Source organism: Ostrea edulis, chromosome 1 (assembly GCF_947568905.1).
Source record: "Ostrea edulis chromosome 1, xbOstEdul1.1, whole genome shotgun sequence".
Lineage (NCBI taxonomy): Eukaryota > Metazoa > Mollusca > Bivalvia > Ostreida > Ostreidae > Ostrea > Ostrea edulis.
In genome coordinates this window covers 58466028-58483684 of record NC_079164.1, presented here as the reverse complement: position 1 = coordinate 58483684, position 17657 = coordinate 58466028, and the positions used below count along the sequence as shown (strand labels likewise).

At 36.0% G+C, this 17657-nt stretch overlaps 1 protein-coding gene across 4 annotated transcripts in view; it reads left to right on the top strand.

Annotated features, from left to right (window-relative positions):
• The window catches only part of LOC125664635 (tetratricopeptide repeat protein 24-like), a 138772-nt gene extending 121414 nt beyond the window's left edge, over positions 1-17358 (top strand). For 2 of the 4 annotated variants that reach the window (XM_048897474.2, XM_048897472.2), the window contains exons 13-14: positions 3898-3921; positions 15732-17358. In XM_048897474.2, the coding sequence (XP_048753431.1) occupies positions 3898-3921; positions 15732-15831 (124 nt within the window). In that variant the 3' untranslated portion in view covers positions 15832-17358. The remainder of the gene's footprint in view (positions 1-3897; positions 3922-15731) is intronic. The other 2 variants (XM_056154663.1, XM_048897473.2) reach the window with 1 other exon arrangement.
• Positions 17359-17657: the final 299 nt, after the last annotated feature.

The following is a 17657-nucleotide window of genomic DNA, read 5'->3' as shown; positions in this document are numbered from 1 at the left end:
TTGTAAAATTCAAAAAATCGAAACGACTTCGCTGATATTATTTTCATCTTCACCTGTACGTTAATTTTCCTTGCAAATGTATTACCTACTGCGTGGTCCAGTAGGTAAGGTCGTTGAATTTGATATGTAAAGATGAGGCCTTTTTTTAAAACAACCATGTTCGAATCCCTCACGAACACAATTTTTTTTTCATTTTACGTTTTCCATCTAGATTTTTTTCTTAATTTATTGAAACACACTTCTAGTTTTTATACACCTGTCGAAGACGGGCCATATTATGGTATGGCGTCGTCCGTCTGTCTGTCCGGACCTCGTGGGCAGGATACAGACTGAACCATAAGCCCTAGGACTTTACAACTTGGTACATTTGATCACCATGATGAGAGGAAGATGCCTATTGTTTTTCAAGGTCAAAGGTCAAGGTCGTAGTATCACTTATTAGGAAAACCTTGTGGGCAGGATACAAACCGAACTGTAAGCTCCTGGATATTATAACTTGGTATATTTGATCACCATGATGAGAGGAAGATGCCTATTTTTTTCAAGGTCAAAGGTCAAGGTCATAGGTTTACTTAGTAGGAAAACCTTGTAGGTATACAGACCGAACCGTTGGGACTAGGAGTGTCAAATTTAATACGCATATACCTTATTCCAAGTGGAGGAAGCCTATTGTTTCTCAAGGTCAAAGGTCAAGGTGGTTGTAGCAGGATACAAACAAAACTGTTGTGGCTAGGAATGCCAATACTTTTCTTTTTCAAGTTTAAAAGGTCAAGACTGTTAGATGGCATGCTTCACTTGATAATTTGGTGCCAAGTATAGCTTGTGAACTTCCAAGTTATACTTTATTGAAGAGATATTTCTATATAATTTGAGATTCTCCTGCAAAAAAAATGGTGATCTGCCTCTACAAAATAGTTATGTTCAATATTTTTGACCATTTCAAACTGAAACTAATTACTGAAATAATCACATGAAATCAAATTGTATGGAGTATCATTCTGCATGATCTGTCTTCATTATACATTTTATGGCTACAAGTGTGTAATGAGGATCCTCTCCGTGGTGGCACTAGAAACAGCCATTGCTATTGTAGCTGTAGTGAACTGTCTGAAAATAGCTTTTCCTTTCCTTCATCAGCTTAATAGATGTTGCTTTGTAACATGCACTTTTATATATGTAATCACATCATTAATACCAGTCATTTGTAAGAATTATTACCATTCATATACTTCCTATGCATATTCATTGTGTGGTAGCAATGAGTCTGGCTAAAAGATCATGCATGTTTTCCTTGAGCAAAATCTACGGGCGTATTATGCCACGTTGGCGTTGCTCTTGTTATAAATGTTTCAGGTAAAATCTCTGCTTATTACAATGAGCCGAATTTGAAATAAGCTTCCAACCTGGACACTGTTTAGTTTGTGAATGGGATTCACTGTAAACACGCCGAATACAGCATGCAATACCTGTGTTTTAATAGTCAAGGTTGCTAACGAGAACTTGTATGTTTTTCTGAGTGAAAGGTGTTGACAAAGGCATAATATGGTGTCTTTCACGAAAAACCATTGTGAACTTTGCAAAGCTCCGAAAGAAATTTTTTAAGCCCAAACAAGGTAAATTACCATTAAACAGTTTGAGTGGATAAGATGTTATGTATTCCAGTAGCAAAAAATTGAAAAAACCCAGTCTAAATCCTTTCAACTGACAATTAGTACACCCTTCAACGGCACAAAACACCTTAATGCACAGTTATTTACAAGCCGTTAATGTGATAATTGCATGGTGTTTTGTCTATTAAATCTAATTTGTTCATGAAATGGCTAATAGATGTTTTCAAACCTGAGGACGCATATGACATTACACATAATGGTGCATAAAATATCGAAAGTAAATATGCATATATATTGCAAGATTTGAATTTCATCGCTTTCAAACTCGAAAACTGAGCATAATATTTCATTAAAAAACACATTTAAAGTAGTTTTAGGCATGAAAAGAATAAATTTTGCTTAAAAAATGAAAAAGTTTAGAAACATGCATTGTGTCCTTTAAGAATGAAAGATATCATGTTCAAACCTCCAAATCCTATCACTAAAGCATTCAAGATACAATCTTTTCAGAAGATGTTTCACTTCAAAGTAAAATGAAAGTGAAGTTTTAAAAGGGACACATGATTCAAACTCGGAAAAATCTGTGAGATTTTAGGAAACATGTTTACGATTTGCCAATTCTTTTCTTTTAATAGTAATTTTGTTCATCGTCAAATCATTTCAAACTTGTTACGTTCAATTCCAATTTATATGAGTGAAATAAACTTAAATCAGCATCTGAATTTATCAAACCAATAAATAGGAATTAATGATTTATAGGTGGGACTGTCACATATTTTAAGTGGTAAACATGCCGGCATAGGAGTTGCTTATCTCTTTTATATAATACCTTTGGTAAAAGAAAATTTTGGTTTATTAAATGATTTTGAAAATGGATCGATTGTTATCATTTCTTTTTTAACCTTTTTAATATCAGAATATTATTATACAGTGGAACCCTGTTATTACGTTTTTCATTTTTCCACAATAAAATAACGTAATACTGGGGTAATAAGCGTTCCAAGTGAAATCCGTTAAAAATATCATTTGGAAATTGAATATCTTCCGTTGATACTCCGTGAAGGGGGGTGTGTAAAAATATATCTTTAATGTTTCTTTGTTTAAAAGACTATGATGAAAGGTGAAGATAACGGACAGTGATCAATCTCATAACTCCTACAAGCAATACAAATAGATAGTTGGGCAAACACGGACCCCTGGACACACCAGAGGTGGGATCAGGTGCCTAGGAGGAGTATAAGCATCCCCTGTCGACCGGTCACACCCGCCGTGAGCCCTATATCCTGTTCAGGTAAACGGAGTTATCCGCAGTCAAAATCAGTGTGCCAAGAACGGCTTAACAATCGGTATGAAACACGTCAGACAGCATTTGACCCAATGATAGGTTGTATTGACGAACTAAATACTTTGTTTTAATTACATCTTTATTACGTTTTTGTCGGAATTTTTACAACGTAATACTGAGTCCCGGCATCTTGAAACAACGTAATAACGAGGTCTATTTAATATAGGTTTTTAAAAAATGGTTTTGTGCTTTGAAATTCCAACGTAATATGCGGACTAATGTAATAAAGGGGGAACGTAATAACGGGGTTCCACTGTATTGAAATTTTTTCATGTTTAGATATATGAGAATGTATGGAGGGAAATTTGAAGAATTTTTTTTTTTCGAAAATATTTGGACTATGGGTTAGGGTGGCCATGGAGCTTATAAAATTGGGGATGAAATTTTACATGGTACATTAGGGCACCCATATAAGTTGAGTTAGGTCATGACCCTGTTAGGCTTAGGTGGGGATCGTAATAGGGGTTCAAAATTTTTCATGGGAATAAAGAGAGTTATATAGAAAAGATCAGGGTGACGCAGGTTAGGGTTGTGACCCATGGGCCTCTTGTTTTTGTTTTTTATTATATTTTTTTATTTAATCCTTTTGTATTTTCAAGATACAAAGGGATTTTAAAAGAAAGATCATAGTTTACAGCATGAAAGGTGAAAATAACGAACAGTGATCAATCTTATAACTCCTATAAGCAATACAAAATAGAGAGTTGGGCAAACATGGACATCTGGATATACCAGAGGTGGGATCAGGTGCCTAGGAGGAGTAAGCATCCCCTGTTGACTGGTCACATCTGCCATGAGCCCTATATCTTGATCATATATACACCATCAGTAAGGATATCATTAGTGTAATTATGTGTTGAATTTAATGCAATTTCAGCAGTAATTAGCAAAAAGGACCAAGATTTCTGTATATTTACTTGACAGTCACCTACTTTCTTTCAGTGTAGATTCTTCCTCATCTGACATGTAGGTACCATGCATTGAAATATTTCTTGAAAATCCCAGTACATCATGTACATGTATTTCACGCTTTTCTGCTTTAATCATATGTTTTGTATTCGTTAAACTGTATGTAATGCTTCCTGCATTTATTAATGTATTTACATTCATATCTTAATTAATGTGTTATGTACATTCTAGAAGGTAATGACAAACATGTTTATAGGTTGTTTGTTTATTTATATCTTTTATGTCCCTTGGAGAAATTTTCACTCATACAGAGCTGTTGGTGAGGCACTGCCACAAATTTTTTGACCTATGCATGGTGCCCTGAGGACAATTGAGGGTTCTTTATTGCACCTAGGGTGACACAGGACCTCAGTTTATAAGGTCGATCTCCTTCAACCTGCAACTCTCACTTGTAAATGGTGAAGGAGAAGTCTTTTACCTATTTCATAACTTAGGTCAGACACAACCATTAGGCACAAGCAGATCTTGAACTCATGCTCTCTATGTCATATGAAGAAGATGTACTCTAACCTATCAGCCATCTTTATCAGTGTGGCAAACATGTTGAATTTTTATGTATAACAAATTATAAAATGAAGATAGTATTTAGTACATCTATTAAATTTATATTATGCTTAATATTTCAATTAAATTACATAAATTGTAATTATTAGACATGTAGAATATGTTCAAGTCTCATTTTGTCGATAAACAATAAGTATTCATTTAATTGTTAATCAGTTACTCAACTGCTCAATACAGTTTACATTCAATATTCTAATAATCACAGGTTTCTTTTGATTTGAATATACCGAAACATTGCACCGTTTTTCCCTGTAATTTCCTTCATTGTTTAATTGTTGTGTTTTTGTTATTAAATGCAATCACTACCATTAACAGAAATTTTCAGCACGTTAGTTGTCTTGAAAAGTTGTGTGAAAAAACACAGGATTTTTCAGCACCTTTGTTACTGTCAATAGTTGTGTGATAAAACATATTTTATAAAGAACATTACATGTACAGTATATTTTAGTCTCCCAAACGAAGTTTGGAGACTTATTGTTTCTGCTCAGTTATTATTCTTCTGCTTCTTTCTCACTCCTAAAAATGTCCGCAGCCATTGTCAGTTGATGAAAGTATTCAATACTCAAGGATATAATATGCCATGAATGTATCTAGTTGTACAGAGATGTTTTTGTTTTCAGATTGAAGGGGGTTGGGGTACATTTGAACATAGAACTCTCATAGCTAGGCGCCTGGATCAAGGATTTTGCACTATAACCTATATGTAAACAATGGAGGAAATTTTAACAATGAAAGAATATTTCTCTCTGATCTATGGTGTGTCTTTTTACATTTTTTTTTTTATATTTCAGGAAGCTTAACTACATTTGTCATTACCACAGAATACTGATTTATCCACGATTTTAGAAAATATCTTATCCCCTTGATTCATATAATTGCTAGCTCCCTTGGGCGATAGCATAATTTTTATGTTAGTGTTTTTGCAGATGCACTCACCCAAGATATATATTTCATTTGAATCACAAAATAACAAAGAATGGTCATTTGTATTTAAAAAGGGGGGAGCAGGCCACAGCCACTTCTTTCTCAGACTTAGTGAGCTAAATTAGATGCAAGGGAAAAGGCGCATTTAAACATGTATCCTTGGATGCAAGGCGTGAAGCTTTACCGATATCTTCAATATATTCCTCAGATTTATTTTTGTCGCCATCTTATATAATTTAATTAAATGCATTTTCCTATAAATAGTTGTAGTGATTCCTTTCTTTGAAAGATAGCATTTTAATGCAGGAGTTTGATAGCAATTGAAGTATTTTATGCTTGTTTACTTAGTTGTTATTGTAATCCGGAAGTGACATGCCCTACAAATTGTGTTCAACGTGCAAAAAAAGTAAGAGTGGATCCACATCTCGAAAGTCCGGTATCGAGAGGAGAGGGAACCTATTTTGGCAGTAGTGAAATTTCTAAAGTAAATTGAAAGAAAAAGAACCTCATGGGGAAAAATTGTAGGGAACCAGCCCTTCACCCCCTCACCCCCTCCTTCAATTCTGGGTACCTGTTTTACTTTGTTGTCATTTAAACAAAAAATGCTTTCTTTGTTGTTTCAGTGGGTGATGAAGGTAGCTAGCATTGCAGAAAAATCATAGCCTGCATAAGCAGGTTTTGTAGATTTTTTCTGCAATGATTACTACCTTCATCACCCAATGAAACAACAAAGAAAGACATTTTATTGTTTATATTATTATGAATTGCTTTAAAATATAAACTAGATTAAAGTACTAAAATATCATATGGTGGACCCATTCGTTACATTAAACGGAACAGCCAAAGCACCCTTTGACCTTGAGGACGCTCCATATTGGGTAATGATTACACAGACAGGTGGTACTAAAAAAGCAGATGGAACTAGTTTGCAACAAACATGCATTCATTGTCACAGTTGAAAGCAATGTCAATTTCAAAGGAAATATAAGTGAATGTAAATATTTCTTTTAGTGTTGAATTGTTTTGGATTTCATAGAATTTAGTTGTAAAAGAGATTGTCAGTGTAGAGAAGAAGAATTACCATGCATGTTGTTAGAAAATTGTTCTCCTTATTCATTTTGAATAATAGAGCCAATAAATATTTGGTTACTCTCGATATTCTCTGGGATTTACATAAGCATCTTCAGAATTCGAGATTAATTCTGGTAGCCCTTATTCTGTTTCGAATTTAGTACTGTTTAAGCAACTTCCATGATTAGAAATATGAATGAGATGACTCGAGACAGAAATTATTAAAAAAAAATATACAATGGATAGACAGCTGTTGTTGGAGGATTTTAATCATTAAAAAAGAATTACTGGGAGTGAAGGGGCTCGAACACCAACTAGTAAGCAGTGTAAATAAGTTTTAATAAAAAAATATCTCTCCTTGGGCACAAAAAGATGTAGATCAATTGCCTTGCAAGCCATGTTATATACCATGAATCAGTGGGATAAGATATTTTTAAAACATGGATAAATTCAATATTTTGTGGTAATGACATATGTAGTTAAGCATCCTGAAACATAAGAATAAATGTAAAAAGAGACAACATAGATCTGAGAGAAATTATTATTCATGGTTCGATTGATTGATTCTATCTTGTTATCGTCCCTCTTGAGAATTTTTCACTCATATCGAGACGTCACCAAGACCGGTGAAGGGCTTCAAATTTAGGCCTTTGCTCGGCACTTGCGGCCATTGAACAGTAAGGGTTCTTTAGCATGCCACACCTACTGTGACATGGGACATCCACTTTTAAAGTCATCTCTTAGGACCATGACATCCACACCTGATGCCGAGCGTTTGGCGATGGAACTGTCACTACCTGTTTTAACGACTTAGGTCTAGCTGTCGCGGCCGGGATTCGAACCCCTACCTTCCGCATGCAGGGCAAACGCTCTACCTCTAGACCACTGCGGCAGTTTCATGGTTAGAATTTCCTCCATTGTTTACATACATTGTAAAGGTTATAGTGCAATATCCTTGAGGCACCTATGAGAACTCTTTGGTGGGAAATTAATTCCAGAATTCAACAGATAGAACTTGACAAATATGATAGAAAGAGTCCTGTGGATGAGGGAAGAATTATAGGGCCTACAAACTAGTCAAGGGACTTCAGTGACCTTGACCTCTGACCATGAACTTTGACTGGTATATATAACTTTAGAACTGGGACTGATAGCAACATGGAATCTTCAGAAATGATAAGAGGATGATAGGACCTACAAAGTAATATTAAGGACAAGTGACTCCAGTGACCTTGACCTCTGACATTGAACATAAAACTGGTATTACTTCAGAACCAGGTCTGATAGAGACATGGGTTCTTCAGCAATGATGAAAGGATGGTGGAACCTACAAATGAGTATCAATGTCAAGTGACTCAAGGACCTGTGACTTTGACCTCTTACCTTGAACATAACTTTAGAACCAGGATTGATAAAGACATGGGATTTCAGAAATGAAAAGAGGATATAAATGATTCCTTTGACCTTTACCTTTGACATTGATCTTAAAAACTGGTATTACTTCAGAACCAGGAGTGATAAAGACATGGAATCTACAGAAATGACAAAAGGATGTTGTACTCTACAAATTAAGATTTCATGTGACCTTAACCTTTGACCTTGATCATAAAAACTTGTATAATTACTTTGGAACTGGGACCAATGGAGACATAGAATCTTCAGATGTGATAAAGGATGTCATGATTTACAGTGTCAAGGTCAAGTGACTTCAGTGACCTTGACTGCTTACCTTGAACATGAAAACTGATATAATTTCAGAATCTGGGGATCTTCAGAAAAAGGCTACTTTTATACAGCCAGTACTTTGTTTGGGAGACATTTAATCGGCAGATTATAATCATATCTTGTCACTATTAAGATAAATTTGTTTATATTTTTAGGTATGTATTGAATATCGCATGTGCAACATTACAATGAAGCAATGTATTACAAAGTTTACACAATAATGGTGTACTTTCTGTGTTTTAATTCAGAAAATGATATATAACTTTGATAAAGGTTGTAAAACTATTACAATAACAGTGAAGTGATCACCTTTTTAGGACCTATATTGCTATCTGTTACTATCCATTGTTGTTTGTCGTGTGTAATATTCCATATTTTTTTACTACTCAGAAGCTGCAATTAAGGCCAATTAAATTTTCACCAACATCTTTTGGGGTATGGTATTTGGAACCTCTAAAAATAGTACAATCTTTTAATATCTTCTTTTAACTCCCATAAATCTGCCATACATCTGGGAACATAGCTATGCTAAACATGAAAGCTTTTACGAAATTTGTGAAATTTATGGTCCCTGGGTTTCAGGCCTAAAGCAGGGCTAGATGGATCATATGGTGATATTTCATCAGGGGTTAAGATATCTTCTCTACTCCTGAGCAGCTAAAAAAAAAAAATTGAACATGTGATGGTTCCTCAGGACAAACACACTTCAGGCTCCAAGGTGGAGCTATATGGATCATACATTAATGTTTAAAATCTTGTTTATATCTGAACACCTTGGAAAGAAATAAAGTGCTTAATAGATGTATTGAGAATGGTGTCTGCTACCAATATTTTGAAATCCCTGACCCATGGATGAAAGGTTCAGGCTCCAGTTTCAGAAAGCTTACTTACGACTATGATCTATCTTATGAAAGAACTTTTTCCTAAGTTCAGTCCTTGTCCATTTCACTAAAAGTGTTGTATCTTAGATTTTCTGAAGTTTTCTCATAACTTTATGACAGGTAAATAGTTGTTTTAATTAAGCTAAATATGGCAGCAGCCGCAGGTTCTTGATGTTTTAAATATATAATATTATGTTTTATGAGCGAAGACCCATAACATCTTGCAACAAGTCGCAACAAGGCATTTAAATCCACCTATTTATTTAACGCAGGAAATATAATGTGGTCGATGTAAACTGCATTATGACGTCATATTAGCTGCAATTTTTTTTCTTTCAAATCAAGCAATTTTTATCTAAGTTTTATCTAAGGGGTTGTCCATGAAATATACCAAGGTGATAACGACATATTTCCACAAGCATTACGGGTAATACTCATAATTTTGTAATCAAATAGTTTGGTTACAGGTAGACATTTTTTAGCTCAAGTGAGCTTTTCTGATCGCCTGTTGTTCGTCGTCTGTCTGTAAACATTTTACATTTTCAACTTCTTCTCCAGAACCACTGGGCCAATTTCAACCAAACTTGGCCAAAAGCATACTTGGGTGAAGGGCTTTCAAGTTTGTCCAAATGAAGGGTCATGTCCCCTTTAAAGGGGAGATAATCACAAAAATGCAAAAAATCTTTTTCTCAAGAACCACTGGGCCAGAAGAGCTGACATTTACATGAAAGCTTCGTGGCCACAATAGGGGATCAAATTTTTACATACAAATATATAGGAAAAATCTTTAAAAATCTTCTCAAGAACCACTGAGCCAGAAAAACTTGTATTTATTTGAAAGCTTTCTGACATAGTGCAGATTTAAGTTTGTTAAAATCATGGCCCCTGAGGGTAGGATATGGGGCCACAATATGGGATCAAAGTTTTACATGCAAATATATAGAGGAAATATTTAAAAATCTTCTTCTCAAGAACCACTAAGCCAGAAAAGCTGAGATTTACATGAAAGCTTCCTGACATACTGTGGAATCATTAGAATTCATGGTGGCTCAATTTTCGTGGAATTCGTGGGTACCCTTCGCCCACGAACTTACATCCTCAACGAATAAAGAATCATAATTACATTCCAGAGTTATCTTTCTTACAAATATATAAATCCATGAAATTTCATCCCCCACGAACCTGGAAAAATTCAGCAATCCACGAAAATTGGCCCCCACAAATTTAAATGATTCTACAGTAGTGCAGATTCACGTTTGTTAAAATCATGGCCCCCGGGGGTAGGATATGGGGCCACAATAGGGAATCAAAGTTTTACATACACATATATATAGGGAAAATCTTGAAAAATCTTTTTCTCAAGAACCACCGAGGCAGAAAAGCTGAGTGAGATTTGTTAAACTCATTACCCCTAGGGCTAGGATTGGGCCACAATAGGGGATCAAAGTTTTACATAACTAATAAATAGCAAAAAATCTTTAAAAAAAAAATTCCTTAGGAACCAAAGAATTTTACATTTGCACGAAAGCTTTCTGACATAGTGCAGATTCAAGTTTATAAAAATCATGGTCACCGGGGGTAGGGGATCAAAATTTACGTACAAATTATATAGGGAAAATCATTAAAAATCTTCTGATGAATAATCACTGGGCCAGAAAAGTTTACATTTACGCAAAAGCTTCCTGACATAGTGCAGATTCAATTTTGTAAAAATGATGGCCCCCAGGAGTAGGTTGGGGCCACAATAGGGATAAAAGTTTTACATGCAAATATATAGGGAAAATCTTTAAATATAAGCCAAGGTGACTCAGGTGAGCGATGTGGCCTAGCTCTTGTTTTATCATAATATGTACTTAAAATATCGAGAGCCTGTGGTAGCAGCTTATGTTATATATATGGTGTGTTATCAGATGAGAGAGGCAATTTAGGGACAGAAATAATCCAATGGATTATAGCGAGCTGAAGCAACACAGCAAACTCGCTCCAATGTTTAAACATATGAGTCACATGATTTGCTCTTTATCAGCTGAAAAATGATGGGGATTACCCATAACACTTCTGGAAAAATGGCGCAGTCACTGTGGTATACTTCATCGACAACCCCATAAATAAAATAAATAAATAGTTTGGATTGAAGTACCACAACCGTTTTTAGCTCACCTGAGCCGAAGGCTCAAGTGAGCTTTTCTGATCAAAATTTGTCCGTTGTCTGTCGTCGTTGTTGTAAACTTTTCACAATTTTATCTTCTTCTCCAGAACCACTGGGCCAATTTCAACCAAACTTGGCCAAAAGCATCCTTGGGTGAAGGGCTTTCAAGTTTGTTCAAATGAAGGGCCATGTCCATTTCAAAGGGGAGATAATCACAAAAATGCAAAAATAGGGTGGGGTCATTTAAAAATCTTCTTCTCAAGAACCACTGGGCCAGAAGAGCTGAAATTTACCTGAAAGCTTCCTGACATATTGCAGATTCAAGTTTGTTCAAATCATGTCCCCCGGGGGTAGGATGGGGCCACAAGGGGGGATCAAAGTTTTACATACAAATATATAGGGAAAAACTTTTAAAATCTTCTTCTCAAGAACCACTAAGCCAGAAAAGCTGAGATTTACATGAAAGTTTCCTGACATAATGCAAATTCAAGTTTGTTCAAATCATGGGCCCCGGGGGTTGGATGGGGCCACAATAGGGGATCAAAGTTTTACATACAAATATATAGGAAAAATCTTCTTCTCAATAACCACTGAGTCAGAAAAGCTGATATTTACAAGAAAACTTTCTGACATAGTGCAGATTCAAATTTGTTCAAATCATGGCCCCCGGGGGGTAGGATGGGGCCACAAGTGGGGGGGGGGGGGTTCAAAGTTTTACATACAAATATAGGGAAAATCTTTAAAAATCTTCTTCTCAAAAACCATTGGGCCAAAGAAGTTGACATTTACATGAAAGCTTTCTGATGTAGTGTAGATTCAAGTTTGCAAAAATCGTGGCCTCCAGAGGTAGTTGGGGCCATAATAGGGACTAAGGTTTTACATGCAAATATATATGGAAAGTCTTCAGATATGGGCCAAGGTGACTCAGGTGAGCGATGTGGCCCATGGGCCTCTTGTTAAATTCCAGACAAGCTTTCTCATATCTTTGTACATTTTGTTGTTGCTTGGTTTGAAAAGAAAAAGAAACAAACATCACAGCTGATATGACGTCACAATGCACTGTTTACTTCGACTGCATTATATTTCCCGCGTCAAATGAATCGGCGGCTTAAATGTCTAAATTCGTTGTTGCAAGATGTAAAGGGTCTTCGCTCGACTCAACGGTTACACCATTAAACATATAATAAATGACAGTGAGATTGTTTTATCTACTGTTAGTGTACGTATCAATTCATCCCGAAATCCCAGGCACACAAGTTTCCAATAATCTGGCCTATAGTGGTAATTTCTACACCTCTGGATGATGGGGAATTACTGCCAGTTCTTCGCTGCTCTCGCCTGTTAGAAGCAATCTTTCTTTTTATTTCCTTTGTTAAAGAGGTTCGCACCTGAGATTTGGAGTAATGTCAATTTTTTTGGAAGTGTATTTTTGATTTATACTTTAAACTTCACGATATCAAAATTGATAGTTTAAAAGGACATATTAGGAGTAATGTCAATTTGTAAAATTTTTGCACAATTTTCAAGGCCTGGTCTTACTTGCAATTAATTTAAAATGCAACTTTAAAAGGTGGGGGTTGGAGATCAAATTTTTGAATTATTGGCGAAAATACTGAATTTTTATACAAAATTTCGAGTAAATTAATTTAAACTTTTTTAAGAATTGGTGTTCTGTTTGGAAAAATATATCATCCAAATTAATAAATTACAATATTTGAACTATAGTTCCAAGTCTCAACTACCTGTATCATAAATCATAAAACTGAAATACATGTATAGGAGTATAAAAATAGACGATACATTGGATGAAACAGAAACTGTAATATTATGCAAAATTAGAACTTTTTGATTAATGAATCCTTCCGCCACAAAATATAGTCCCTGTCAAATACTTTCAAAATTTGAATTGACACAAAAATTTTCAACTGGATATAGGGTTCAGCAATAAATGTGTAATATGTTTGCACCAATGGAATCAATATTGAACCAGTAAATACTTAGTTGTAGCATCCTACGCAGTTGTACTCAAAAGCTCAGGAGCTAACTTCCTTAACCTGATCTGTAATTTCTTCCCACTGTCATTTTTAGCTCACTTGAAATTTGTCCATTGTCTATCGGCATCGTTGTTGTAAACTTTTCACATTTTCATCTTCTTTTCCAGAACCACTAGGCCAATTTCAAGCACACTTGGCACAAAGCATCCTTGGGTGAAGGGCTTTCAAGTTTGTTCAAATGAAGGGCCATGCCCCCTTCAAAGGGGAGATAATCACAAAAATGCAAAAATAGAGTGGGGTAATTTAAAAATCTCAAGAACCACTGGGCCAGAGGAGCTGAAATTTACAGGAAAGCATCTTGAAATAGTGCAGATTCAAGTTTGTTAAAATCATGACCCCTGGGGGTAGGATGGGGCCACAATAGGGGATCAAATTTTTACATACAAATATATAGGGAAAATCATTAACAATCTTCTGATGAAGAATGACTGGGCCAGAAAGTTAACATTTACTTGAAAGCTTTCTGACATAGTGCAGATTCAAGTTTGTTAAAATCATGGTCCCTGGGGGTAGGATTGGGCCACAATAGGGGATCAAAGTTTTACATGCGAATATGTATGGAAAATCTTTAGATATGGGGCAAGGTGACTCAGTTGAGCGATGTGGCCCATGCATGGGCCTCTTGTTTGTATATAGTTTGTATATAGGTTTCTTATTGCAAGATCTTACATTTCTTACCTTGACCTTGGAGTTTGACCCAAATTTTGATACTTTGACCAAAACTTATAACCTTCCTCATAACTTTTGATTGATTGTATATTGTTTAACATCCCTCTTGAGAATATTTCACTCATATGGAGTCGTCACCATTGCCGGTGAAGGGCTGCAAAATTTAGGCCTATGCTCGGCGCTTTAATTACGGCCTTTGAGCAGGGAGGGATCTTTATTGTGCCACATCTGCTGTGACACAAGACCTTGGTTTTTCTGGTCTCATTCGAAGGAAGGACCGCACCATTTAGTTGCCTCTTATGACAAGCAAGGGTAACTGAGGACCTATTTTAACCCAGATCCTCTCGAGAACATAACTTTTGAATTGTGTGAAATAGGCTCTCATATTTCAAATGTGCACTCCTTGTGACAAGACCAATTTTGGTATCAAAATCTTCTTTTGTGACCTTGACCTTGGGAGTTTGATCTACCCTGAAGAAACCCAACTTCTTGAGAACAGCAGGGGCGTGATTAGTTATATTGATATGCAAGCATCCCCAATTAATGCAGGTTTAAGTTTGTTCAAATTGTGTGCCCCCCCCCCCCCCCCCCCCCCCCCCCCGGAAGTAAGGTTAGGCCACAATAAGAGATCAAATTTTACATGGGAATATGTAGGGAACATCCTAAAAAATTCATTTCATATAATGGAATGCCGTGCTTATAATCATTGATATGCAAGCACTGTCAGTTATGTTCAATTCAAGTGCCCTTGGGGTAGGATGGGACTGATCACAAATGTTCCTTGAGACAAGGACTTTTGGACCAAGGTCTTTTGAGGTCATTTTGTAAAGGTCAAGGTCACTCAGAACAGATACCTCATATATCATATAAAAAAAACTTCATTTCAACATTTATTAATCTTTTGGAAAATTTGGAATTTGAAAAGGTCAAGGTCACCCAACATGTACCTTATATGCTTATAGGAGTTATAAGATTGATCACTATTCGTTATCCTCACCTTTCATTAGGAAAAAGTGCCTTATTTCAACAGTTTTTTAACATGTATTGATCTTATATCATTCAAATAAGTGATAGGGCTTTCAGACAAGTTTCAGACAGGTTTTCAAGGTCAAAATGACCATTACTTAATATAAACCTTATATATAATTTAAAAAAACCTTCATTTCATCAATATTTTAAGTTATTGACCATATTGTGAGTCTTTCGTCATATGAAGTAGTTCTTTTGGGGAGCAACCATCAGTTTTACTGATATTCTTGTTTATATTTGTAGTTTTCTTTGAACCACATACATGCCATTTGACACTGTTGCTTCATTTGTTTTCCATCCCCAATAAATTACTATTGAAATGTGTACTGCTCGAGTCAAACTAGAAAATTAGTCGGGTGTGACAAACTTATCTGGGGTACAAGTAGAGAAATCAGAATATCTGTATATGTAGCAGGCTTCTTTGTTAGTTTCTTCCAGCTTACTTCCTCTCCTCGTTCGTTTCTTACATCTTATGTCTATTTGTCAGATGAGCTTCAAAGGTTGATTTTGAGATGAACTCAATTCTTACTTCTTGTGTGATACTCAGGTGACCGTTATTGCCCATTGGCCTCTTGTTAAGATCTCAACTATAAGCTTCCATTTTGTGCCTCCATTTTTGAAGTTGGATGATGGTTAAACATAAAAGACTTTAAAAATAGCAATACTCAATGACAACTTGGGGGTAATTTGGGATTTGTTTGAATTATTTTCATTTAACTCCCAATGAAATTTTTGTTTCAGGGATGTTTATCACTTTGAGCAACACCAAAGGATGCTGAAAGAGAAGAATACAAAGCAAGAAGAGAAACCTAAAGACAGCAAAACATGTGTTGTCATGTAAAAATAGCTATGCTATCAAAAACGTTCTAGACGTCTTTATCATATAATACTATGTAATCACAATGTTTGATGTTATATATACGAGGGCGAGTCAATCAGCCTAACTTATTTCCAGTTGAGATCCACCTCTTCTTTTTCGATGTAATTGCCCTCTAGTGTGATGCACTTAGACCAGCAATGTTCAAGTGCCATCAACCCAGAACTGAAAAAGTCAGAGTCCTTTTCATTGACCCACTCCTCAACTGCCGTCACGACTTCTTCGTCAGACCGGAAATGATGTCCATAGATATCCTTTTTCAAGTTTGGGAATAGGAAGAAGTCGCTAGGTCAGGCGAATAGGTAGGATGTGGTATTAATTCATACCCGTTTCGCTCTACAGCATCCATTGCAACTTTGCAAGTGTGGACTCTCATGTTGTCCTGTTGCAGCAAAACACCTTTAGAGATTTTACCTGGGCATTTTTCACAGATGGCGGTTCTCAGCTGGTGTAGCGAGTTTGCATAGTACACTCCAGTTATTGTACTTCTCTTGGGTAAAAATTCCAACATAATAACGCCTTTTGCGTCCTAAAATACTGTGGCCATCACCTTGCCAGCAGATGGTTGCGTCTTGAACTTCTTTGGCCTCGGGGACCACAGGTCCTACCCACAGACGGCTCTGAGCTTTATTCTCTGGCTCATAATAATGAACCCAAGTCTCATCTACAGTCACCATACGCTAAAGAAAATCATCTTTTGACCTAAAACGCTTCAACAAGGCGCTGCATACTGATGCTCTGGTTGCCATTTGCTCATCACTAAGGGATTTGGGGACCCAACGGGCTGTTAGCTTGCGCATACCTAAATGATCATGTAAGATTGTTGAAACACTATCATGTGAAATGCCTAATGCCTGCACTATTTCTTTCACCTGAATTCGCCCATCAGAGTGTACCAGATCCTGAACTTTCTTCGTTGATGGCATCCAGTGGGTGTCCAGACCTGGCTTCGTCTTCTGAATACATTCTACCGCGTTTGAAATTCCCTACCCAGAGCATAAGATGGTGCAGAAGACCCATAAACATCGTCTAACTCGCTGTGTATTTCCTTGCCTGTTTTACCTTTTAAATACAAGTACAGAATTATAGCACAGTACTCAACTTTAGATGAAAAGCATGCCTTTACATCATTAGCCATGTTTGACATTCAATATCTTATTAAAGAATGACTCGATACGCATGCAATTTTGTACCCAGGTATAAGACATGTATTTGAAACAAGGCATGAAAATCGTGACCGTCTCGATCAATCGGAAATGTGATAGGCTAGTTACTTATTGACTTGCCCTCGTACATCTATACTACTATACACATGTAATAATTATGGACTTGAATTTTTGTCGTTTAATGCTGGCTAATCGGGAGAGAGTTGTCTTTTACTTTTAATATAGTAAACATTGTATATTATTTAATATTGTAGTCTTCATATTTGAACCTATTTTTTTTTAATCTATTATGGTTAATTGATTAATAAATCGGTGGAATTTTAAACTGAGATAACTTGAATTTTATAATCAGCGCGTGGTCATTAGGAAGAGAGAGGAGTGGATCTCGAATGTAAGACACCATACAAACGAAACATGTTCAGAGTAAGAAATGAAAATTAATCTCATTTATAAATGCACACCTTGCAAACTGAAGGTTTTTGGGTTTTTTTAGAAAATGTCAGACACTCCTGAAGATCGAATTACCTCATCATCCTTTTACAAAGTAATGATCTTTGGAGTAATTATCAGGTCTATTTTAAACTCGTGTAACTAATTGTCGTCTGTTGTGCATTAACAATTGAA